This window comes from Notechis scutatus, chromosome 1 (genome assembly GCF_049901735.1).
Source record: "Notechis scutatus isolate UNSWTSFEM ecotype Mainland chromosome 1, rNotScu1.2, whole genome shotgun sequence".
Classification (NCBI taxonomy): Eukaryota; Metazoa; Chordata; class Lepidosauria; order Squamata; family Elapidae; genus Notechis; species Notechis scutatus.
Window position 1 is genome coordinate 312912660 of NC_142009.1, and position 26936 is coordinate 312939595.

Genomic DNA, 26936 nt, shown 5'->3' on the forward strand with positions numbered 1-26936 from the left:
CAGGTAAAATGAATGCCTTCAGCATGTACAAGATTTAAAGAACCCATTAAATCTCTAAAAATGTTGACAGAGCTCAAACCATTATAAAAGGAACACTAGTAGAGCATACTTTTTTTTTTTACTTCTGCCTGGAGAGATCCTTAACATGTATTTTAAAGCTCGCATAATACCCAGTTTTGTTTTTCATTTAGGACAACCACAGTACTCTGTCCTTTAGGGTGCTTACAGTGGTATCATGGATTAACTCACTTCATATTTTGAATGTGGTTCTTCAGAAATCGTTTTTTGGCCTACAAGATGCATGGCTTTTAGAACAATTGTTTCAAGTTCCTTGTGAGCTTTCTCAAAGTTTAGCTTGTCCTCATCTTCTGAGGAAAACTCATCTGGTGTACATGGATCTGTCTGAAGGCTAATAGGAACAATCTAGGAAGAAAAATCATAGGAAAAAGCATCATGTAGTCTTATCATATATCCATCAAAAGGCCTGTGATTCATCTTTTCCTATTACTCAATTGTTAGAGAGTTTAGATGGAAGATGGAAAACTTACTATCTGAACTTTCTTTAAATTAATTGCATACTAAAAATCCTTTTCTAGAGCTGGAATAATTCTGACCGTTATCAAAATAGAAACAATTATGGGAAGATGTATATATTTCAGGATTGTGTACATTTCTGTAATTAATTCTCTTATAGGACTGCATTTTTTAAAAACCCTTTATGGATCTGATCCTCTGAAAAACTAGAAAATGGAAAAGATAAATATAAGACATAGATAATATAGCACGAGATGTGGCTGCAAAAAAGGTAAATTCAATTTTAAGTTTCATAAACATAAGTACCACTTCTAAATGGTGAAATCATCCCATTATATTCTGCTTTGATCAGACCTCCACATCAAGTATTGTGTCAAGTTCTAGCTACTACACTTTAGGAAGGATTCAGAGAAAATTGAAAAATGTTCAACTAGGGGCAATGAAGACGGTAGGAGAATTGAAACTGTTATGAAGAGGGATTGAAAGAACTGGGTATGCTTATCCTTCAGAAAAGATAACTGAAGGGAGATGATGACACCCTTCACATATTTAAAAGGATATCTCTCAGAATAGGGTCAAGACTTCATCTCTCTCACTCACTCCATTCTTACTCACTGCAGAATATGAAATAATTCCTGAAGGTATGGGGGGGGGGGAAGACAACCCAACCCAGACCTGGATTGGAGACAAATAAGAGAGTTTGGACAGCCATCCCTAAAATCTCCCAGGATATATCGGTTAGGGTAAGAGATGTAAGGATTTAGTCTGGCAAGATTCTGTCTACTGCATATAAGCAAATAAAGTCCTGAACTCTAGCTGATTGTTCCATTTAGTTTTGGGATTTAGCTTAACAAAAAAGCTCTATTTTCCAATAAGGTACCATTAGAAGTCTATGCAAGCCTGTATTCTGGGTAACTGACTTTTAACCAAGGGTAAAAGCCTGTATTCTGGGTAACTGACTTGGTAACCAAGCTTACCAAGCCAAAGAGGTAAACAATAGCCCAGGAAATATAAGTGCTCTGTCTATTGTATGTAAGCAAATAAAGAACTGAACTCTGGATTGCTGTGCTGTCATTCTTGGGTTTAACCTGAGAACAGCCTAGAAACTTTAGCACAAACTTCTGCAGGGAAGTCAAGGTGGCCACTGCAACCATGAGATTGAAGCCTAGCTCCCTTGTATGTGGGTGACACTAACAAAATAGGAGGGAGCTTCAATTGTGTACCCATGCCTGGCAGAATAATGTTTTTGACAGGCCCTCTCCATAAATGCATCTGAACTATAGTCTAATTTTGGTTAATATGACTCACACTATATTCCTTAGATATTACAAAAACACAAACCAAGCCAAATTGGGCTAGACCAAAGTTCAGTATTCTGTTTTTCACCATGGTAAACCAGATTCCCCTGTGGAGGAGGAGGAGGAAGAGAAGGAGGAGGAGACCGAGGGACTAATTCTGTCTTAAGAACAAATGCATACAAGGCCAGAATTGAGAAGACAGCAACAGATAATGAATGCCATCTATGCAAAGAAGCTGAAGATACAGTGGACCACCTGGCAAGTTGCAGCAAGAAGATTGCAAACAAGCAAAGGTAGTAGCAATAGTAATAGGGACCTTGGGTGCAATCCCAAAAACAACAGGAGCACCACTTGAACACCATAGACATTGACAAATTCGCCATCAGTTAATTACAAAAAGCAGCTTTACCCAGAACAGCTCACATCCTGTAAGGATATCTGTAACACTATCAAACCAGAGGTGGTATTCAGCAGGTTCTGACCAGTTCTGTAGAGCCAGTAGCAGAAATTTTGAGTAGTTTGGAGAACCGGCAAATACCACCTCTCACTGCCCCTGCCCCGTCTATTCTCTGCCTCTCAAGTCCCAGCTGATCAGCTGGGTCTTCTTTTGTTGCCCGGCACAGAAGAACGGAGCTGGAAAGCAGGTTAGTGGGGTGGGGAGGGAATGGGATTTTGCAGTAACCTTCCCCCAGGAGTGGGGAGGGAATGGAGATTTTACACTATCCTTCCCTTACCATGCCCACCAAGTCACACCCATCAAGCCCACAGAACCAGTAGTAAAAAAAAATTTGAATCCCACCACTGCATCAAACATCCAGATCTGCCCATCCCAGGTCCTTGGAAAGGGCTCAATATGTAGACAAAAATTCCAAACCCAATCTGAATATCTGGCTAACATAATAATAATAAATTTCTTTCTACTATTGTTCCCCAGCTATTAGTAATTTGAAAACAGCATACAGTTACCATGACTTGCAACTATAAGAGCACTAATAACTGCCCAGTATAAGTATGGGCTCTTTTAAATGGGTAGTCTTAAACCAATATATCTGCAGATCTGGAAGCAGGATTATGGGTGGGATTTTTTCCTTCCCTGCATAGTTCCTTACAAATGCACAGACACTATATCACCCGTAATGAATGGCAAGAGTAGAGATTTAGTTCGGAATGCAGCAAATAAGGCAAGTACTAAAATTCTAGTTTATATATAAAGTAGCAGATTCTTTACCTCTGCCTTTTCAAAGCACATTTTAGGAAGCTCCTTTGAGGGTTCCACTGGATTACTAAACATGTCTGGATTGGATTTCCTAGAAGTCTCAACATTTCCATTATTATCTGTTATTAACATTGTTTCTTCCTCTTGCATCCTCAACAATTTCATTTCCTACAAACATCAAGCAACATTTGTTATAATCCCCAAGTTTGCTAGTTGGACTCTGATGGCTTTATTCTATGTATGTGTTTGCATTAATGAAAGTCATCCAAGAATCTGTAAACATGATACTTTTAATTGATTTTCTCAATTAACACCATAAAATAACAACTACTATGAATGGTTGGTGTTCTTGTATAGATTTGGAGTTTTATAAATGTGGCAGTATCAACATTTATCAAGGTCTTTTCACCATGCTTTTTTTAAAAAAACTACTAATTAAGAATATTTCATGCATATGAGAAAGTAGGTCTATTAAGGCATATGCCACAATAAATCTCGTGTTACTAATTTATTACAAAACCATCAATGAGTTTTGAAGACTTTAATTAATAGGTCACATGCAAATTCCATTTCTGTAAAACTGATAATTGTAGACTAAGAAAATCTGAAATTGGTCCCTACAACCACTGAATTCTAATTTTAACTTGATAGAAAGAAAAAATAATTAACTACAGAAGGAATAACAATATTCACTGCAATATTACTTAATATTAGAATGAAATGTGATTGACTATGAATGATAGGATTAAAATTGGATACATCTTTTTTATTTATTTATTTATTTATTTTGTCAAGCAATTATCATCTATCTGGGGGAGGTTGCTTATCACTTCATTTGAGTTTTTTTCAATCCTTTTGAAAAAAAAACCAGGGATAAGTCTGCAGATTTAATACATAAATATGGAGCTGTGGTGGTGCAGTGGTTAGAATGCAGTACTGCAGGCTAACTCACTGCTCACTGTCAGGAGTTCTATTTTGAGCTGCTCAAGGTTGACTCAGCCTTCCATCCTTCTGAGATCGATAAAATGAGGACCCAGATTGTTGCGGAAAACTGCTCAAGAGAGTGCTGTAAAGTATTGTGAAGCGGTATATAAGTTTAAGTGCTATTGAAAATGCAATTGCTCTGTAAATTTAACACTGAACTACTGGCGTTGAGCTTAAACCCAAAGTGATGATATGAAACATTTTATTCCTTCTATTAACTTCTAACCTCACAGTACAGTCAGGTGTTAATATTGTAACAATTCATTGGACTGTAAAGTATGACTTGATCAAATTAGGAAAGTAAAATATTTATGTCCACTCACAAACTTTGTCTTCTTTATAAGCTTAGCCCATTTTCTGTTCAATTTTTTCAATTCTCCAGAAACAGATGATCCCACTTCTGCATTGCTGGATTCAATCAAAAAGTTTCCAGCTTCGTTCAAAGAACCATGCCGTGAATTCCAGGCTGCCAACGTTTCTGGGGAGATCTAAAGGATAATATTAAAATCCATAGGATGTTTATGGGGTCCATAATTTTCAAAACAATATCAGTAACTGGGGAAAAAATAAGCATACCTTCTTAAGATGGTCTTTTCGAGTCTCTTCCAGCCAAGGTTTTAGCAACTGGATGTTCTCCATATAGATGGCCCAAGACGATAAAACTTTTTTCAAGGTATCATTCACATTGTTAATGTACTCTCTGCACTTGGCAATCTGAACTTCTGTCATCTTAAACAATTTGGCTATTTCTTCAGGATCAATTTCTAAAATATTTTAAAATAAATAATATCATTAACCATTTCCACAGTTGTATACAAAGACTTTCTACCTTCCTGGTTCACTTTATACAACCAAGAATTATAAGCAGATTTTACAGATCAGAAATCAATATTGAAAGAGAACTACTTGCACAAGATAAATACATTTGTTACTGGGATGGGACTCAAGCTATATCTAACATGCATTTATAATTCATTTCTTGCAATATGTATGTATGTATGTACGAAGGAATGAATGAAGGAAGGAAGGACTGCAATTAAGTAAATTTGCCATAAGGATCAAGCCTTCATCCTATATTTAATGAAATTGTCTCACTTCATGTTGCCAACCATTCTTTATTAGGCTCCCATAAGATGGAAAACATGTATCCACTAGCAAGGGAATAATAGGTACACAATATATTGTTTGTTCTGTCCCAAATAGTTACCTTAAAGATGAATGAAATCTTACTAATACAGCTTAGTGGGTCATAGGGTACCAGTCCTAGTTAAGCAAAGTCAAGAAACAGGGCATTCAGAAAGCTTGCCAGTGTTTCTTTCTTCCCTATCTTACACCAAACAAAATCATGGTGACATTATTTAGTAATTTTTCCTGAAACTCCTTAAGAATTTAGGAATTTTTGCCATTTTCAAGGCAAGGTGTACATTCCGTTGTTCTTAGGAAGATATATGACCATGGAAATGTCTTCGGACAGCGCTGGCTCTTCGGCTTTGTAACGGAGATGAGCACCACCCCTAGAGCTGGAAACGACTAGCATGTATGTGTGAGGGAACCTTTACCTTTAAATCTATTTTGGTGCTCCACATGTTGCTTTCATGAAATACTTATTACTAATACAATAAAAATCCCTTCATGCTAAAAACAAGAACACTTGGGAGAAGATGGGGACATGTAGGCCAGACAAGGAATAATGGATGGAAACTGAACAAGGAGAGATTTAACCTGGAAATAAGGAGAAACTTTCTGACAGTGAGAACAATCAACCAATGGAACAGCTTGCCCTCGGAAGTTGTGGGAGCGCCATCAGTTGAGACTTTCAAGAAGAGATTGGACTGCCATTTGTCAGAAATGGTGTAGGGTCTCCCGCTTGGACAGGGGGTTGGACTAGATGACCAGAAGACCAGACTTTCAACTCTGATTATCTGGTTTTTTTTCTTTTTGAAAAGCTGAATTTTTACTTTTCTTTACTTCATCGAGGACAAGGCCAAAGATCTCATAACAGTGTAATAAATGCATCTCCTTGAATGTTCAAGATTCTAGCCATTCCATTAGTTCCTTATACTTCCTTGCTCTGTCTCTATCCAATATTCTCTATTTCATGCCTAACAAACACACATTTTCTTAAAGCTGTTTTCAAGAAGGAAAAGATGTCTTCTGACAGTTCCTCCCCACCCTTTTTTAAAATTTATATGCCCTTAAATCTTAAGTTTCTTTAAATGCATTGCTGTAGTTCATGGGTTGTGTGATTCTGGCTCTGTAACAATAATCCTTACAGACCAAGCGCTGAAAATCAAGGGAAGGTTGAAGCCTGGACAGAACCACTGTGATGTTTATGAATTCTTACCCAAATTAGGAGCCTTTATCATTTTATTTTTCTGTGCTTCGCATACTTGTAATGCAGTGTCTAGTTGACCAGGAAAACCTTTTTCTTCAATAAAATTCTGCCCCAAAATAAAATGACATAATTATTTGAGAAATATCTGCCACTGTAGAAAATTAGAAGTAATTCCATTTGAGATTTACATTCTCTGATTTTATGTGGATCAGATGAAATGGAAACAAAGTAAGGGTTTAATCTGCTGAGGTGGAGGAGGGTGAGAAATAATTTTAATAATTAAAATGTCCATGAGGATAACATGATGAAAGAAACAAAAACAAAAAACAAAAAAACCCTCATCCAGCATAGTTTGTACCAGGCATGAACTTTGAAATATGTGATAGGCCTGGAACACATGATCTCAATTGAAATAAATTAATTCAAAGCTCTATTAACAAACAGCTTTTAAAAACAACAGGACTTTATACAGACAGTTCAAGAGTGAATAGTGTTCTCTGCCTCTCAAACCACCAACAACACTGTCAAGGTTTAGACCTTACAACATTTGGCAAGTCTTCCTACTTGGAGAAACAAATCATGTTTTTTTCCTCAGGCCTTTTATTAAATGTTTGTAGATTTACACTGACATCTGCTGGATGTTTGTATAAGAAGAATTAAAATCGATAAGATGAGAATTTCTGGTGCAACAAAGCTGTTTTTAAAATGGGAAAGAGATAGCTGAAACCTTCGATGATAAAAAAAACAAGCAATTCAAAAGCTGTTGACTTGAAAAGGCAGGAGGAAGGAACTCAGTATTTAACCCTTAGACCAGTTCATACACATATAGGGCTGGATTTCTGTATACTGCTCGATGCTGAACTGCTTTGTTCATATGGGTTTGCAGCACTCTGCAATGAATGTACTTATCATAACTTATTTGATCTTGATGGGGGATGCATTGCTGAGAAGGAGTTTGTCATACCTATACAAAGCCTTGACAAAATATATATTACTTATTTACACCCGCAGCTAAGATATGGCACTTTTAACATGCTAAATCCATAATGCATATTTGGATGAAAATTACTTGCTTAGAGCAGCCAGATGGGTGTAGTGGTTAAAGTGCTGGCCAAGAAACCAGTACACTGTGAGTTTTAGTCCTGCCATATGCATGAAAACCAGCTGGGTAACTTTGGGCCAATCATTCTTTCTCTCAGCCCAACCCATATCACAGGGTTGTTGTTGTTGTAGGGAAAATAGGAGGAGGAGGAAATATTATTTATGTTCACTGCCTTGAGTTAATTATAAAAGTAGTAAAGGTAGGATAAAATATTTAATAAAAAATAAAACTAAAATGAATAAATAGTATGAACATATTGGTATGGGTGCCTTTGATTCAACTTTTTAGTCTCTTCTGCATAGCTATCCAAGAAGCAACTATAATGCTTACATGCCAATCTAATTGCAATAACTCCACAGTCTCCTTGGTTCCAAACTTGATGTGCCAGATGTTCAGTTTAGATGTCAGTTCGCTGAAGACAGCTGAGCTGGATGAGCAGTAGTATTCCACAATAATGCTGAAATTTTCAAGTTGAACTTTGCTGAACCTGAAAATAAATCCAACATCTTGTCTATAAAATGTAAGACAAAACCAATGAGCCTGATCTGCACTCCATAAGGCATGCTATGACCTAGAAAAATGCACAGCTTTTTACTGGCTAAATAAGTTGTTCTGTCTTTATTACCAACCAATTTACAGATGTGTTAGGTTGACCCAGGAACAGGAAATGCTGTGATCTGATCATGGTGGTGCAAGAATGATAGAATAAAGTAGATGCATCTGAAGAGCAGAAGAAATGTGCTTCAATTGCTGGAGGGCCTAAAGACTTTAATTACTACATGAAGTCTTGGAGGACTTTAAAACAGGGGTCCCCAACCACCGGGCCGCGGACCGGACGGGCCGTGGCACTCTTTACCGGGCGCAAAGAAAAAAAAAAAAAAAATATGGCGGCTTTCTTCGCCTTTGGTGAATGCTGCTGGGATCGGGATCAAGGACACAAATGAAAGAAGGGGAGGGAGGAAGCAACCGAAGCCTGTCCTGCTCTCTGGCGGGGGGAGAAGAAAGGAGGCTTGCTTTCTCGCTCCTCCACCAGCCCAGGAAGAAACTGATTCAAAGAAGCTGGGGGCTGGCTTTCCTGTCGCCGCAGCTTCCCGAGCGCCCGTTTCACCCCCACCCCGCCCGCCCGCTCGCTCGCGGTTCAATCCACAGTGCTCCGTTCTGCCTGCCTGCCTGTCTGGTTGTTTGGGAGCAGCTTCGGCTGAGAATAATAACTATTCGCCTCTTTTTATCAGCCGAAGCTGCTCCGAAACGAAGAAGGCAGGCAGAACGGAGCACTGTGGATTGAACCGCGAGCGGGCGGGCGGGCGGGTGTGAAACGGGCGCTTCGGGAAGCTGTGGCGAGGAAAGCCACCACCCCCGGCTCTGGGCTGCTGGAGGAGCGATAGAGTGACTGAGACAGGACGAGGCAGACACCTGAGGGAGGGAGGGAGGGAGGAGACACCTGAGGGATGGGGCTGAGGGAGGCAGGGCCGAGGCGCTCCCTGAACTTGGTGGTTTGCTGGCAGGCGTTTATTACCCGACTAGGTAACAACATCAGATGTTACCTAGTCAGGTAATGAAACGTCTGCAAGCAAACTACCAAACTCGGATTCTCTCTCTCCCCCAGTCCTTGAAAAAATGTTTCTGCTTGAAACCGGTCCCTGGTACAAAAAAGGTTGGGGACCACTGCTTTAAAAGACCCCTGGCAATTAATAGAAGCAAAATTGAACCAGATGGATCAACAGTCTGATTCAGAATTAAATAGCTTCATACATTTATAAACTGGATACAAAAATATGAATGATGAAAGTCAGAAAATTTCCAGAAACAAAGAATGTAAGAAGAGCTGTGTTGAATCAGGCCTGTGACCCATCTACATTTTGCTTTCTATTAGCTGGATTTGCACAAAGTACAGATACTTAAACAGATCATTTAGAGAACCATTGTTTTCTATATTTACACACATTCCTGGTGAGCTTCATTTGTCTTAATCTTAGTTAATTAGTTTTAACTTTGTTTGGTGAAAATTCAGACTATTGGATTGGTTTATATTACAATACCTTATATGAATCCACCCCCAAAACAAGTAAATATGTTATACCAATTCAGCCACTGCAGTGCTTTCAGAGAAACCACAAACTAGGCTTGAATTGATCATGGGGAGAATAAGACCACACAACTTGCCTACAAGGAAAATCAGGTCCTGGGATTGAATAAATTCCCTAATCCAGTGAATACATCACATCTGGAGGATATCAGGTTGTGCGAAATGCATACAGTATGTATGTCAATAAGAGCAGCAGAGATGCCCACCATCAGTCTTGCAATTAGGGTATTAAATTTGATAAGAACACAATTATATTTAGCTGAATGGAACAATCAAAGGAGAAATTTGACATCACAAACCTTTTTCTCATTTCTTCCAGCTTCTGAGGTGGAACTACCAGCATTCCAGCATTATCTCTATTGTCAAAGGACTGGAGGGTTTCCAAATGTTGTTGAAAACTTTCCATCAAATTCTAAAAACAGAAGCACTTATTCACAAATGTCTTATAATTAATTGATCTATATATGCATTTATTTTTCTAGCAATAGGACAGAAGAGCAATAAGGCTAATAAATTTCTCAAAGAAAAATATTGAATAATTATGCACTAGTTTACAGAATGATTATAACGATGGTTCCTGAAATATTGCATCTTTCTTTAAAGAGCTGACAGTATTGTTACTGAGCAATATGAGGTTGCATGGCTGAATATTACATTTTTTTTTTATTTTACCTTATTTTATTTTACACCCCAGGATATATTATCAGCTGCTGTAATTTTGGGGCAGCTGCCAAAAGCCCCAAAACCCAGCAGAGCCCACTGATGTTGCCTGGTGAGTATGACTGGGATTGTATTTGCTCAAAGAGATATTATTCAGAGCAATACTAGAGTTGGTCGCCCTTTACATTTTCCACTCAATAGAACTAAAAGGCTGAATGAAGTCATTGTTTAAATGTCTTACAAAGCCCGATCCAGCATAAAGAATGTGGGAAATGTCAAGAGTTTTGGCTTATCTCAAAATGTGACTTCAACCAATCATTTGAAAAGCAACCCCAAATCTATCAAAGCCATGCAACACATCCTAAAAGTGTATATAAAAGTGTAGAAGATTAATTCCAATAGAAATGCATGCTTATTTAAACTGAAGTTACCCTGATTTGTCTTATTCATTTATTAAATTTATATACCACCTATTTCACTCCCTCGGGTGAATATAGGCAGCTTACAAAAATGTGTAAGTTGGATTTACTTGATTGTTTAGATTCTTATCATACAGTGAACCAAATGTAAGCTTGTGGTCCTTTTTTCCTCAATATTGTTCACGGTTCCCCAAATAGGAGAATAGGAAAAAGGCACTGATGATTGTATTACAGTGCTAACAGTGCTGCAAACAACAGTAAATGCCATGATGGTTGCTTTAAGCAAGGCAAGTATATAAGAGGATGATATATTTTACTAACACATATTAGTAAAAGGAATTTTGCTTGGTGGGGTCCAGGAAAAGAGCCTTCTCTTCTCTGGCTCTTGCCTCCAGAACATCTTATCCCCTGAGGACAGATTGGCTCCCACCCTCCTGATTTTTCAAAAAAAGTCTTAAGATCTGGTTCTGCCAGATGGCTTGGGGACCCAATGGGAAAGTTTTATACTTGAGGTGGTTGATTAATTAAAAGCTAATCCCTCTTCCCCTTCCCCTGCCATATATCCAGCTCCCTCCTTTTCCATCTTGTGTTAATGATTTTATTTGGTCTGTTGTGTCATTTTATGTTCAACGATATATTCAATTTAATGTTTTTCAATGTTTATTATGCTGTAAGTGGCCCACAAGGTGGGAGGCAATAAATATTTTACTTTACTTAACCAACCTGTACAGCTCTTAATTTTTCTTCAAGGGCAGCTGTTGCTTTCAAATGATCTTGAGAAATGGGTATGTTGTGTACCAGATGCTGCTCTGTTTCTTTCAGCCAAGCCTCAATGGCATCCAGAGGTGGAGGTAACATATTGTCCAGCTTTGCTTTCCATTCATTCATCTAGACAAATAAACAGAGAAATGCCATTCATGTTGGTTCTTCAACTATTCATACTTTATATCACAAAAATATACCAGCACATTGCTTAATCAAAATAGAGCTGGAAGGAACCTTGAAGGTCTTCTAATCCAAGCCCCTGCTTAAGCAAGAGACAGAGAAGAGCAACCAGGATGATTAGGGGACTGGAGACTAAAACATATGAAGAATGGTTACAGGAACTGGGCATGGCTAGTCTAGTAAAGAGAAGGACCAGGGGAGACATGATAGCAGTTTTCCAATATTTGAAGGGCTGCAGCAGAGACGAAGGGGTCAAGCTATTTTCTAAAGCACCCAAAGGCCAGACAAGGAATAATGGATGGAAACTGAACAAGGAGATATTTAACATGAAAATAAGGAGAAACTTTCTGACAGTGAGAACAAGCAACCAATGGAACAGCTTGCCCTTGGAAGTTGTGGAAGCTTCATCACTTGAGACTTTCAAGAAGAGACTGGACTGTCATCTGTCAGAAATGGTGTAGGGTCTCCTGCTTGGGCAGGGAATTGGACTAGATGACCTACAAGGTCCCTTCCAACTGTGATTATCTGTTATCTGTTACCTTATCCATTTCAGACAAGTGGCTGTCCAGTCTGTTCTTAAAAACCCTCCAGCGATGAACCACCCAAAACTTCTGAAGTTTCTCCTTCAACTATGCATACTTTATGTCACCAAAATGTGCCAATATATTAGAGTCATTGTTCTGTTTGTGCAGATAAGTTATCCTTCTGACAGGCAAAATATTCTATTGCTCCCATCTTTGCTTCATATTTGTAAGGCAGGAAATGTGTTCTCATGGAAGCCATATATTCAAATGCATGAACAAGAAACCCTTTACAACAAAATAAATGCAAATTCCTGTAAACATCCTAATGACCTGATGTGATAGGTTATCCCATGCCTCCTTCATCTCTGAGTAATCTTCATTCAGCTCTGACCCTTTTCTTTTAGATTCCAGGATGGGAAGGAAGGGTTTTTTTTCTTCATTAAATGCTTCTGTAAATGATAGCATTGCCTAAGGATTTAAATTGATATTTAAAAGTGTAAGTGCATCAATATGTTCAGTGTCAGACACTTAAAAGAACTAGGGACATTAAGAGGATCATCAATGGTTATAAAACATAATATTTAAATGGAACTGGATACAAGGGTAGTTTATCTCCGAATAATGGCGGCTCAAGTGAACAACATAATATTTACATAATGAACTTAGTCTGGTTATATCATTTACATAGTTTCTACAACTGGGATTAGACAGCTTATACATTTAATAAATAATAATTTGCACACAAGAATTATATGCAAAATGAAGTAGATTCAAATAACAGCCTATTGCACAAAAATTAACCAAGCTTAAAATTACTCACATGTTGTTTTAATACCTGTATTAAAACAGATAATCCTTATCAACGCGACCACAATCCTTTGACCAAAATTTCTATTGCTAAGCAAGACAATTATTAAGTGAGTTTTGCCCCATTTTACAACATTTCTTGCCACAGCTGTTAAGTGAAATACTGCAGTTGTTAACATCACTTTTTTTTCAGAGGCAATGCAACTTTGAATGGTCACAAAATGAATGGTTATAAATCGAGGACTACCTGTGTTAGATTTTAAGGTACTTTGATAAATCATGTTGCATAAACACAACCCATGTCTATCTGTTCCGCTTGGCCATTATTGGAACAGAAAACTAAGCAACAACATTTCAGTCTGATTCTTCTCAGTAGTCTGGATCTTTATCATCAACTTCCTGAGTGATAGGTAAACTCTTTATACCATGTCTTATTTTGTTTTAATATTTTTATGAAATTATGTTTGGCTTCTTCAATAACACCAGCGATGTAGCAGCTAACATATTCGTGGATCAACTTTGGCAATGTATTTACCTTGGCCTTTGCTAAGGCTGATGCATTCTTTATGGGGCCTCAATCAGAGTTTGCTAAATGCAACCGTGACTAAAAAGAGCATAGAAAGCAAAATCCAAAATCTTGATTTCATTAAAGGATACAAAAAGGGCTCAATTGTTACTATTTCATATTTCTTGTCATATAATGTATCCTCCAAAGGATACATTTACAAAGTTACTTACTTCAAACTTCCTGTAGAAGGATGCATTCTCTAGCTCAGTCAGCAACTTTGTTAACTTGCATTCCTGTGCATTGAGCCAGCTCAAAGTCTCTTTGATTTTTTCCTGGAAAACAGAACAAAAAATGTATATACTTGTACATATATTCCTGTTTGCATTGTTACAGAAAAATAGTGCTTTGTTACTCTATTCCCAGAGAGTTTGCCCTTGATTGACTGTATTGCAAACAACTGTAAAATAATATTTGCTTCTAATTCATATGACTTCTTAGTTTGGGCAAGTCATTTGACCTCAAATATTGAGTGTTTAGAGCATAATTCAGCATTATCTATGACTGAGACTTCTATGCTTCAACCAAAAAACATGGTTAAAATAAACCACTTTTTAGCATGTGATACAGTGTCTAGAATATATCAATCTCGCTGTATTCACATATTGCACTACAGCTATAGCAATAGCACTTATATTCCACCCCACAATGCTTCACAGCACTCTCTGGGTAGTTTACAAAGTCAGCATGTTGCCCCCAATCTGGGTCCTCATTTTACTGACTTCGGAAGAATAGAAGTCTGAATGAACCTCAAGCCCCATAAGGATTGAACTCCAAACTGTGGGCAGAATTTGCCTGCAATGCTGCATTCTAACCACTGTTCCTAACCACCCAGGCTCCTAAGCCATCATATGAACTATTTGTATTAATTTAGTGTAATGCAGGGGTCCCCAACCACCGGGCCGCGGACCGGTACCGGGCCGTGGAGCACTCTTTACCGGGCGCAAAGAAAAAAAAAAAAAAAAATGGCGGCTTTCTTCGCCTTCGGTGAATGCTGCTGGGATCGGGATCAAGGACACAAATGAAAGAAGGGGAGGGAGGAAGCAACCGAAGCCTGTCCTGCTCTCTGGCTCAGCTCTCTCAGTCGCTCTGTTGCTCCTCCACCAGCACAGGAAGAAACTGCTTCAAAGAAGCCGGGGGGTGGCTTTTCCTGTCGCCGCAGCTTCCCGGCGCCTGTTCACCCCCACCCCACCCGCCGCTCGCTCGCGGTTCAATCCACAGTGCTCCGTTCTGCCTGCCTGCCTGTCTGGTTGTTTGGGAGCAGCTTCGGCTGAGAATAATAACTATTCGCCTCTTTTTATCAGCCGAAGCTGCTCCGAAACGAAGAAGGCAGGCAGGCAGGCAGGTAGAACGGAGCACTGTGGATTGAACCGCGAGCGGGCGGGCGGGCGGGGTGGGGTGAAACGGGCGCCGGGAAGCTGTGGCGACAGGGAAAGCCACCCCACCCCCACCCCCGGCTTCTTTGAAGCAGTTTCTTCCTGGGCTGCTGTAGGAGCGATAGAGTGACTGAGAGAGGAACGAGGCAGACACCTGAGGGAGGCAGGGAGGCAGACACCTGAGGATGGGGCTGAGGGAGGCAGGGCCGAGGCGCTCCCTGAACTTGGTGGTTTGCTGGCAGACGTTTATTACCCGACTAGGTAACAACATCAGATGTTACCTAGTCAGGTAATGAAACGTCTGCAAGCAAACTACCAAACTCGATTCTCTTCCCTCCCCCCCTCCCCCGGTCCTTGAAAAAATGTTTCTGCTTGAAACCGGTCCCTGGTACAAAAAAGGTTGGGGACCACTGGTGTAATGTATGAACCAAATCATTATCACATTACCACATATTACTTGTTTTAATAAACCATGCTTTTAAAAAATTGATCTAGCATTATAAATGTAACAAGATCAAAATCTTAAGCAACATTAATTATCAGTGAAACCAGCTGCAGGTCTAATCAAATTCTGAAAAATAAAATTTATCATGATATGGATTTTCTACAAAAAAAAAACAATCATAGAAAAAGTTGGAAAAAAACAGGATGCAAAAAAATTATAAAACATGTTCTAAAGCTTTAGATGTCACATACTGTACCTGCATTCTATCTTCAGCCACAGGTAAACTTTTAAAATACTGGAGAAACTGAGCCACATAAGTCATGATGGATTTTTCATCTGGACTGATGACATCAACATCTGTGGAACGTTAAGAGCTTTGAATATATTCCAAAGTACAAACTTCTAATAATACATTGCACTGCTGTCCAGAAAACCAATCCACTATTTATATTACTGATTAGATCTGCATTGCCCATAATTGTATTAGTGTTGGGTTTCAAAATTGTATAGTCCACACATAAATTTTGCTGGATTTCAGCTCAGCATGATTTATGAACCATTCATTCTAGTTTAATATTATGTATAAATTAGACCAATATAACAACAAAAAGTATTGTTATGTGACAACACAAGCAATTACAGGGATAGGATAGGATAGGATAGGATAGGATAGGATAGGGTAGGATAGGATAGGATAGGATAGGATAGGATAGGATAACAGGGTTGGAAGGGACCTTGGCAGTCTTCTAGTCCAGCCCACTGCCTAGGCAGGAAACCCTACACCACTTTTGACAAATGGTTATCCAACATCTTTTTAAAAACTTCCAGTGTTGTATTCACCTTTATATTTTCTAGTGGGAAATTATGTTATCAGCCCTTCCTTTTGCATAGCAGATAGAGAAGGAAATCATGGGACAAATACTTCTGGACTCCTAGCAAGAATGAAATGCTTTCCCATCTTTGAGTGGGAAATCTCTGCCATCCAATATATGTCAACTCCCTTTCCCAATATCAAAGTAATTCAGAATCTCCAAGAAGAAGCTTCCAAAAATTTTAGGTGTGGACCAGCTTGCTACTTTTGGAAATGCAGCTATCAGCCTGAATAAGGTTCTGGGGGGTGGGGGGATAAATTATTCACTATGTCTAAATAATTTGTTCACAATAAATCTAAATCCAATCCAGAAGAACCCAGTGAAGAACCCTCATGGCTGAAGAGGTTGCAGAGTTCAACTACACTCCCTTGCCCTCTTAAGTAGAACTTGAGAACTTCAGAATTAGACCATCCTGGGGTAAACAGATCTATGGTTCAACCTAAAATAACTCCATATATTTGTATTTATCTTAAAAACAATCAAAAGGATTACATGCTTTTGTATTTTGTGTTTTCTATGCTTGATAGTGATATTGAAGAAAATTGCAAAGCACATTTGATTATATATCTCTGTCACTGCCACTTTTAATATCCATAATGTTGATTTTCCTTAATAGTCGTGTCATTTTATCTGTTCCAATCCAATATTATTAATAATAATCTAATATTAAGGCCAAGGAAACCAAAATTGGTAGAATAAATCAGCACAATACAGTAAGCACAGCTGGGACTGATGATGCTCAAAACTCAACACCAAGCAGATTGAAGCTCAAGTGCATGTAAAATCTATGAGTTACCTTCAGGTTCAAGCAGCCGGGGTATATTGAGTTCCTTCTCTGCTACTTGGAACGCCTCTCTCAGATTCTCCTTGTTTGATCTCTCTTTTGCTTTCTCCACATCAACCAAGCCTGGCCTTAATGCATGAATGATGGCTAAGAAAGCCAATCCATTCCTCCAACTGGATTTGAAATCTGCAACGTTGATAGACCCATGCCTATGATCAAAAGCATTTTAAAAACACACAAAATTAAAGAAGGGGAGAAATATTATGCTGGAGAAGAAAATAAAAATTTGCATACCAACCTGTCCCCTCATTCTGATTTTAAAACTAGCTATAATCCTTTTGCCCTTATCTTAAAGACCAAAGTAAAGAAGTTCTGTTAACAAATGAATGGATAGGTTTTTCTAAAGAAAAGAAAATAGAAAATGTGGGAGGTTCTTTATAGTTTGCCCTGACTTTCAATATAAACTCTCTGGGAAAGTTAAGAAGACGAGTGGTTCTTTTCCATGGCATCACAAACGGATTACTAACATAATTTGAATATATTTTGAAAGAAACTTTACACCATTTGTTCCTTAAACCACACTTTCTTTCTATGCAGTTCAACCAGATGAATGGTGACCAAACAACTTAAACTGAAAATAAGCAAGGAAGGAATGTACTTGTATCAGAAAGATTTCTTGTCTAATTTCATATATTAATCCTAACCAATTGAAATAAAAGTTGTTCACTTAGAAGAATAACTGAATTACTTGCAAAATGGGAAATCAGTTGTGTTCTGTCTGCATAACAGAACCACAAAGACACTCTGCAAATACTACCTTCACTTCCTAAGCCCACTTAGCCCAACAATCCCATAGAATCATAGTTATGGGCACTCTCCCTACCCTATATATAATTTCCATCACAAGCAGAATACAGACTTGAAACTAAGAAAGCTCCACACAGATAGAGAATAGGCTGCATTTAGGTGCAACCTAATAGGTGTTTCCTGCGTGCAGAGAGATGAAATGGCTCATTGAAGCCCTGACATCATTTGCTGAACTTAACTGGAAGAGCTTCAGATGTGCACAGAGGGAAGTAGGAAATCAGCTTGCCATTTGTTTCAGCATAACTTACCCAACTCTTTTGATCTCCTGGGCAGAGTCCCAACAGCTATTAACAGTTTCATTACTATGCAAGAGTTTGGAAGGACAGCACCAACCTCTCAAAAAAGTTTTGTTTACAATGCTATAACACCAACCTCTAATTACCTCCCTCAACTCATCCTGCATTCATTATAAAGTCAAGCTGCATTCTATCCATCTGTTTATATTATGCACTCATAATGAATTTATTCAGTCCAGTCTTCCTCAACTAATGTATAGCAGATGTTTCAGACTCTGCCTCCCATAAATTCCAAGTAGTTGTAATGGGCAGAGATTTTATTGGAGTTGTTGTCCAAAACATCTGGAAGGAATCAGGAAAGCCTCACATAATCTTTATTTAAAGTCACCTGTAGTAAACTACATTTATTCCTTGCAAACTCTGAATTAGACCCTGCTATATTGCAGCTTTCTAATGTTAGTCCAGTTTATAATATGCAACACAAAGAAACACCTCTTTCTCTTCTTCTGTTGCTATTCCTTATTTCCATCTATCTCTCTTTTCCTCTACATTTTTAATTTAGATTTAGCATTGAGTCATGCAATATGGCTTTATTAAGTGTTAAATACCCAGGTATTGTTACATTTTGTACTGTAAACTTTCCATGAAGAAAGAGCAGCTGAAAAATACATCTCAATGTGCTTGTTGAAGTTCATCTTTTAAATACTATCTTATGCATTTAGAGGTCTTTGAAGGATACAATTTTGGGGAATACTGACACAAATTGGCTTAAGACTAATATGCTGATATAGATGTAGCTGCTTCTTAGATCTGCATTTGTCTGCAATTACCCTATAGCTCAAACTTTAAAATAAGCAAATAAATGTGGAAATGGGACACAACAGATTTATAGCTGATAGGCTGATTTTCCTATCCTGACATACTTGTCACACTGTTCCTTAGCCCATAGCAGGACAGCCTTCTTCGCTGATATCTTCCATCGTTCCTTTGCTTTGACATTAGTTCTAGCTGTTGGGCTCATTGCTGGTGATAAATCCACAGTGCTTGGACTGTCCAGAGATGAATGGCTGTATCCACAAGAAAGAGCCTTGGCTAATTCTTCAATCTATCCATGCACATAGAAAGAGAGAAAAAACGCATTTGAAAATGTCTGACTGTACCTAAAAGAAAAAGTTAGCTCAAATGGCTGGTTTTGATATGATCTGCTCCTCATATAACAGCCAGAAAAACCATGCAGAAAAAAAGACTACCAAAAAAAAAATCTAGTTAGCCATGATTTTGACAAGACATATTTTTCATGCAGGATTTGGCTTTTCTATCACATTAAATAAGTATAGTCACCCAATACATTGAGCTTGGTATTCTCCTAGGAACTATTCTATCTCAACACTATGCATCTGAGTTGAAAAAAATATGTAACTAATTGTTCAATATTTTCCTTATCAATCATATGGAGGAAAACAAGTAACAGCAATAATATTTCAATTTCAATTTGTACTAGCCATGATAAAATAGGATAAATAACTTGAAAAATTATTGAACATTGCCAAAAGATCATAAAACTCTAGAAAAATTATCATAATTTTACATTACAATTTGTATGTTTGAAAATAGTTTCCTGGTTTAGCCATGGTAGAAGAAGCAGAACTGACAAAGTCAGTACTGTATTGAAATTGTGGGACAACCGCCAACTGGAACTTTGAAAAAAATGAAAAACTTTTCTCTTTATGTTGATTAATACTTACATGAAAATGCAATATAATGATCCATATGAGACCAAGCACGATGGATGGTTTTCCTTCTATGATATCAGCAACATGGATGTTTATAAGTTTCAGCTGGGGAAAAAGGAAGATTTATTGTTTTGATAAACAGGAAGATACTACTAGCTCCAGATGTGCTGAGATTATTTCCCGAAGTTCCTAGTCAACTGAAAAATTCTTAGAGTTACAATCCCAGGACATTTGGAGGACACCCATAGGAAAGACGGGCTTGTGTTACAAATCTGCAATGTTTAGTATATGATTTTTATAATAACAATCTTGATCCAATGTTAGAGGTGGAACAAACTGCAATAGTGTAGAAAGAAAATAAGCTTGCTTTAAGATAAGAACACAGTGCCCCAAATCCAACTCTTGATGGACACAAATATCTGCTTCTCTTCCCTGGAAAAGTAACAACAACTTGCTCAATTGTGATTCAGGCACCAAAAAAGGAGTACCATGTGTGCTTATTGCAAAAAGAAGATACAATAAAAGTACAAGATATGCAAATATCAGAGAGACCTAGCAGTCAATCTGGATGTCCTTCACATGTTGGAAAATGTTCTTATATAGCTGAGATCTGTAACTAATTTTGTAGTGAAATTGCTGGAAATCAACACTGAACAATTCATTTAATAATTATTTTAATGCTTTAGCAACTAAGTAAATTCAGGCTCCTTTCAAAGCCAGAATACTAACTGATCTATTCTTCAGGAAGGTTAAGGCATTTTCAATGTTGCTTCTGCGTTGGAAAGTGTTCGATCCCTTTTCACGTGACTATAAAATATAAAGAAACAGAAAAGAACAGTTTGATCCTTATCAACAGTAACAATGTTTTATTATTTGTACATATATATTCTTGATTGCAATCTTACAAGGCAAACCGACAATAAAAATAGGACAATTCAAGGATGTAGCAACAATTGATTATATTTGCAGATGGCTGTGATCTGAAGTTGTTTTCTACTTTGATTCTGTCCTCTTATATGCTGCTACCACTGTTCTTGTAAATATTGCAGGAATATCTATGTATGTGTAATGCTTTACAAAGAGTGAAAGTAAAATTCACTGCCCCAAAGGGTTTTACCCTTTTCAATGAGTTATAGAGAGGCAATGCGGGGGAGAGGGAGGAAATAGATACATAAGGAAAAAGAAGCACATGTTCTGAGATAATTATCACCCTAAACCCTTTTGGCACAAAATAGCTTGTATTTTGAAAAATAATACTAACACAGAATCTTAGAAATAAACTGTGTTTAATAGAGTGGCACATTTTATCCATTTTGCCTAATTTGCTTTTGTGATTCAGATTCTTCAACTAGTCACATAGAGGTATATCTTTGCAGGAGACAGTTTGGTCTAGTGGTTAAGGCATGAAGCTAGAAACAGGATACCACTGTGTGTTCAAGTCCTGCCTTAGCCATGAAAGCCAACTGGGTGATCTTGAGTGACTGTCTCTCAGCCCAACTCAATGCAGCAGGGTTACTGTTGTGGGGAAAATAGGAGGAATGTGTGTTGGATATGTTTGATGTCTTCAGTTTTTTATAAAAAAGTATAGAGGCTGGATAAAAATAAAATAAATAAATAATAAACGAAGGATTTAGGAAATGCATCTATATTTTTCTCAGCTGAGAAACGTGGGCTATTTGATTAACTGACTGAGAAACTTGAGAACTACATGTACAAAGCCTTTCTATGAATTCTTGTGGTTGAATTATTCATAATACTCTTACCAATTGTTGTCCGGAAAGGACCTCCAGTAGATCCAAAAGCACATGTCCCTTCCCAATGTCTGAATACAAGTCCAAGATAAGAGAAGGTGATGGATGCTGCAGAATAATTATTTATATTCGGTTATATATTCTATAGTGGTTTTAGTATGCATTACAACAAGACCATATGCATAATTGAATACATATTTTGCTTTTTCTTCTGGACCCAAGGGGCTCTTCTGCAAATAGCACCTCAGTGTGTTAGTCTCTGGGTCATCGTAAAAACCCGCCAGTTATTGTCATACTGTCAACTAGAGGTTAAGCGACACTTTCTTGCTAGGCTTCCTATTCCATGAGATTTTAGTACTTTAAAAAATGTTTTAATTAGTAGTACTAATAATGATATTAAAGATTCTGCCAATTTGAAAACCAAAGCATCAGTCTCTAGCATCATCTCTTTTTTTATATATTTCTAAATCAATTTGTAAATAGGCATTCTTAGAAAATAAGATGGTGGGGGATTGTCCTTTCCCTACCCTTCAAAAGACAAAGCTACTGTAAACTGCTGAAATACGGATCATCCTGAGAGACCACAAGGAATGTTTGGGAGCAATATTCACCAGACTGATAAGTGGGCATTTTGTGACCACAAGTCTTAAAGTTTCCAAGTTTGGAGGCCTCTGGTCTAAGTGGTAAAAGATGACCAATTAAGCCAATAAATCCACAATAAATTGGTTTAACTAACAGGTCTGACCTTTTTTTTTTTTGGAAAAAGTTCTATGGCCATTAATTCAGGCATTTCACCAAGTTTTGATACTTGCTGTAAACACTTAGTTTCTATATAATTTTCCTACTGAGATTCAAATATTTAATAAGACAAAAGGGACTGAAACATTTATTATACTTTACATATATTTTAGAAAAGATATTCTACAGCATCACCATGCCATTACCTTTTCTAGTTGTGAGTTCACCCAGCTTGTGAAAGTTCTTTTTTGAATGTCTTCTTGCTTAGCTATTTTGTAAAATAAAAACAAAAATAAAGGTTATAAATATACCATATTTTTCAGAATATAAGACTCTCCGAAGTATAAAATGCACCTAACTTTTGGGGAGGAAAACAAGAAAAGAAAATCTGTCTCTGCCTCCCAGCAATTTGCCTCCTTGCAGCAAGGAGCCTGCTCAGCTTCAGCACAGCCTGATTAGCACAAGCAGCTGATTGTTGGTTGGAAAGGCCTCCCGATGAGCAGTTGTTTCAGGCTGCAGGGATTGCCATCGCCTATTGCCGCCTCCACATGCTCCATTTTTGGCCTCCACATCCCATTTTTCACCTCCGTGTAGCCCATTTTCAGCCTCCATGTCTCCCATTTTCCGCCCATTCTAGGTGGAGGAAAATGAGGTGCACAGAGGCCAAAAATGGGGGATGCGGAGGCGGCAATAAGTGATGGCAATCCCTCTAGCCTGAAACAGCTGATCGTCGGGAGGCTGATCCAACCAACAATCAGCTGCTTGTGCTAATCAGGCTGTGCTGACACTGAAACAGGCTGTTTGCTGTTTGCTGCAAGGAGGCAAATTGCTGGGAAGCAAAGGCCAAAGGGTGGGGGCTGGAGGATGGGCGGGGCTTCAACAACATTCAATGTATAAGATGCACAGACATTTCAACTCACTTTTGGGGGTGGAAAAAGTCTGTCTTATACTCCGAAAAATACAATATTTACTACTCTTAATGCTTATTTTGTTTATGAATGAAAACAAGATGTATAAAACACTTTTAGATAACCAGGTTGTCATTTGTGGAATGGGGGGGAATCAGTGCTCCCATAGATGTTGAATATATGCAATTCTATGAAAACTACTATGAGAGATGCGGACTTTAAAGTTAGACAAGAATTACAATTCTTGAGAATGCATTGTTTGCAATGGTGCAGATCTATGCCCCATGGTTTATATATGTTTTGAAACACTCTATAAACTCTAATTGTCAGGGAAAACAAAATACATACATTAATTATTTTGACATCAACTTCAATCCATTTTTAAAAGCTATATGCTATTTTAGCCTTCTCCAGTCTGCCGTTGTCCAAGGATTTGAGCTCCAGCTTTGGGAAAGTCTATTTAAAGGTCCCATTTAAATATCTACATTTAGAAATAGCACTTAGACTTATATATCACTTCACAGTGCTTTTCAGCTCTCTCTAGGGCAAGGGTCTTCAAACTTGGCAAGTTTAGGACTTGTGGACTTCAACTCCCAGAATTCATGAGCAAACATGACTGAAGGAGGAATTCTGGGAGTTGAAGTTCACAAGTCTTAAAGCTGTCAAGTTTGAAGACCCCTGCTCTAAGAGTTTTAGTTTAAAAACTGAAAACATCAAGAAAAAGAAAGTCCTTCAAATAGCATCTCTCCATTCAAGCCTCTGAAAAGCAAGCACAGCATGCGTACATATCGTCCGGCTACAGCATACTATTTATTTAAATAGAGAACCCGTTTAGTGTTGTGGTTAAGGCAGCAGACTAGAGACTATAAATTCTAGTCCTGCCTTAGGCACAAATCTAGTTGGGTGACTTGGGCTAGTTGCTCTCTCTTAGGCCTAAGAAGAAGGCAATGGCAAACCACTTCCAAAATCTTGTCCAGGCAATCTCCAGGAATAACAAACTGACTTGAAATCAACTCCCACCCACAAAAAAAATATCAAGATATAACAGCAAGTACAGACTCTATGAATATTAATATCTTTTTCTTGTTGATAAGTGGCCATATGATTTGAACCCTATTCTCCAGAGCAAAAAACAAATGTATCATATAACATATGTGACAATATTTCAAATGCATGGAAATAATGACTCGATTGCCTCTGCGTATTACTTCACCAAGCTAAAAATATTCAAATTCATACACAGGATTCTTTGCAGGGGCATGTTTATTTATTTTATTTTTATTTATTTATTTATATTTGTCAATTGCTTACAAGATAATAGGTATAAGTAAAAACATAGTTATGAATACATGGATACATATAAGAAAAATAAAAAAATATAAAAGAAACAATAGGACAGGGACAGTAGGCACGTTGCTGTGCTTATGCACGCCCCCTACAGACCTCTTAGGAAAGGAGTGAGGTCAATAGTAGACAGTCTACGGTTAAAGTTTTTGGGGTTTGGGGAAAAAACCACAGAGTCAGGTAGAGTATTCCAGACACTGACCACTCTGTTGCTGAAGTCGTATTTCCTGCAATCAAGTTTGGTGTGATTAACCTTGAGTTTGTATCTATTGTTTGCTCTAGTGTTGTTATGGTTGAAGCTGAAGTATTCATTGACAGGTAGGACATTGCAATGTATGTTTTTATATACTATACTTAAATCAAACCGAAGGCGGCGTAGTTCTAGGTTTTCTAGGTCTAGAATTTCGAGTCTGGTGGCATAAGGTATTCTGCAACGAGTAGAGAAGTGGAGAACTCTTCTTGTGAAATATTTCTGGACTTTCTCAACTGTGTTAATATCAGATATGTAATGTGGGTTCCAGACTGATGAGCTGTATTCGAGTATTGGTCTAGCAAATGTTTTGTATGCTCTAGTTATTAGTGTAATATTACCAGAGAAAAAGCTACGTAAGATTAGGTTAACAACTCTTAATGCCTTTTTGGCTATGTAGTTACAATGGGCTCTAGCACTTAGGTCATTAGAGATGAGTACTCCAAGATCCTTGACAGAGTTTGGATCATCAAATGTGTACAATTTCAGTGGAAAAATGAAAGGGAGAGGTTTCTTTATATTTGGCTTAATGGTATTCTCCCCATGTACAGTGTTTTTAAACAACAATCTTAGCCTTGCATCACATTGAGTTATATTCTTTATTAGTGCCTTGACTTGGTGCTCAGTGAGGCTGCAACTTAATCAAGCACATGTGCTCTGGAGTTCTAAAGATTGCAGAGAAAACAAAACATCTATTGAACTGCAGGTGCTATGCTGTGAACTGATACTGACTAGAAGAAAAAGAACCTGGAATTTAGCATCTCTAGAATCTGAGTGGAAAATTAGAGATATCTAGAAGTGCAGACACAGTAGGCCAGAGCTGTCAAACTCCTGGCCCATGGGCCGAATGCAATTTCCTTTCCCAACAATCTAAGAAATGCTCTCCCAGATACAGATACTGTGGTGAATTAAAGAGCAATTTACTTCTACTTTGCCTCAAAGGTGCTTTTTCAAAAGGCAACTGGACTATGTTTTTTCCTTGAGTAAGACCTTTTGCTTCTCATTCAAGAAGCTTCATCAATTCTGACTGTGCTAACTCAGTGGTAGTGACCAGATGACTGCAAAGAAACATGATCCTTCCATCCCCCCACCCCACCCCGCCATCCAGTCACAATTGCTTAACCTTATTGGATGAGAAACAAAATGTCTTCTTCCTCAAGGGGAAAAATAAAGTTCAGCTGCCTTTTGAAAAAAGCACCTTTGAGACAACCATGACTTGGATGACTAGGAATATCCATACACACTCCTACTTTCTACTTTCAAAAATATACTTTTCTTAGAAAAAATGCTACCTTATATCACCAGCTTATATTAAAATCCCTGTTTACAATGAGAAATACTCACACTGTACTTCATGAGTAAGGAAGGTTTTTTTTTTACTTTGAATACCTTTTTAAAATGCTTTGCTAGCAAGATATTTTTCAACACCATGACTCAAGGCAGCATTAAGTTTGCATTTAATTTACATTTCACCAGTATTTGTTATGCAAAGAGTCACAAGGGATTATCTTGTTCCTCATTCAAAATAAGGATTAAATCATTAGCATAGGCATTTTCCACAAGAAATCTAATATTTTCAAAACCATTGCAAACACAATTAGACAAACTACAAACATTGTGTGCCCCTTGTGCTAACACTGTATCAGTCCTCCCAAGAAAACCAGACAGGAAATAGGACAAGATGAATTAATTCTATTTTATTGTAAGGCTATATTAGTCTTGCAAGTCTGAAGCTGCAAATTTCCCTTTGTCACTTTTAACTGCTAGGTTCATTAAGATGGGTTCTTCCTAAATTTATTTCTCTCACTTTTAAGTCATTGGGGGCTTCTGTCTCTCGTCTAATTATTTTCTAAGCAGCACCTTTTCTCCTTGTTCCTCAAGGTGGCCCATACATTTCATTATAGCTAGGCTATGGAGTACATGTTCAACATTGTAAGAATCCAGTTCTTAGTAGGATGAAAACCCATCGTTTATGACTTGCAATAGATAAACCCAGCCACTATATCAGTGGTCGGCAACCACTGCAGGGGTCACCAACTTTTTTTGGGATTTTCCCAGGGTCACTGGTCTGCGGGATTTAAAATTATGAGTTTGGTGGTCCCTGAGGTCCAAAAGGTTGGTGACCCCTACACTATAACATATTCAACAAATTACTGC

The 26936-nt window shown here is 37.9% G+C and overlaps 1 protein-coding gene across 11 annotated transcripts in view; it reads right to left on the bottom strand.

Moving 5' to 3' along the window:
- Positions 1-26936, bottom strand: part of SYNE2 (spectrin repeat containing nuclear envelope protein 2) — a 238090-nt gene that overhangs the window by 185741 nt on the left and 25413 nt on the right. For all 11 annotated transcript variants that reach the window (XM_087952300.1, XM_087952299.1, XM_087952298.1 and 8 more), the window contains exons 3-19: positions 22484-22545; positions 21552-21647; positions 20518-20595; positions 19801-19893; positions 18979-19160; positions 16965-17161; positions 15553-15653; positions 13649-13750; positions 12434-12571; positions 11358-11522; positions 9855-9967; positions 7800-7956; positions 6377-6473; positions 4609-4796; positions 4356-4520; positions 3061-3216; positions 250-423 (exon numbers count right to left, since the gene is read on the bottom strand). In XM_087952300.1, the coding sequence (XP_087808426.1) occupies positions 250-423; positions 3061-3216; positions 4356-4520; positions 4609-4796; positions 6377-6473; positions 7800-7956; positions 9855-9967; positions 11358-11522; positions 12434-12571; positions 13649-13750; positions 15553-15653; positions 16965-17161; positions 18979-19160; positions 19801-19893; positions 20518-20595; positions 21552-21647; positions 22484-22545 (2264 nt within the window). The remainder of the gene's footprint in view (positions 1-249; positions 424-3060; positions 3217-4355; positions 4521-4608; positions 4797-6376; positions 6474-7799; positions 7957-9854; positions 9968-11357; positions 11523-12433; positions 12572-13648; positions 13751-15552; positions 15654-16964; positions 17162-18978; positions 19161-19800; positions 19894-20517; positions 20596-21551; positions 21648-22483; positions 22546-26936) is intronic.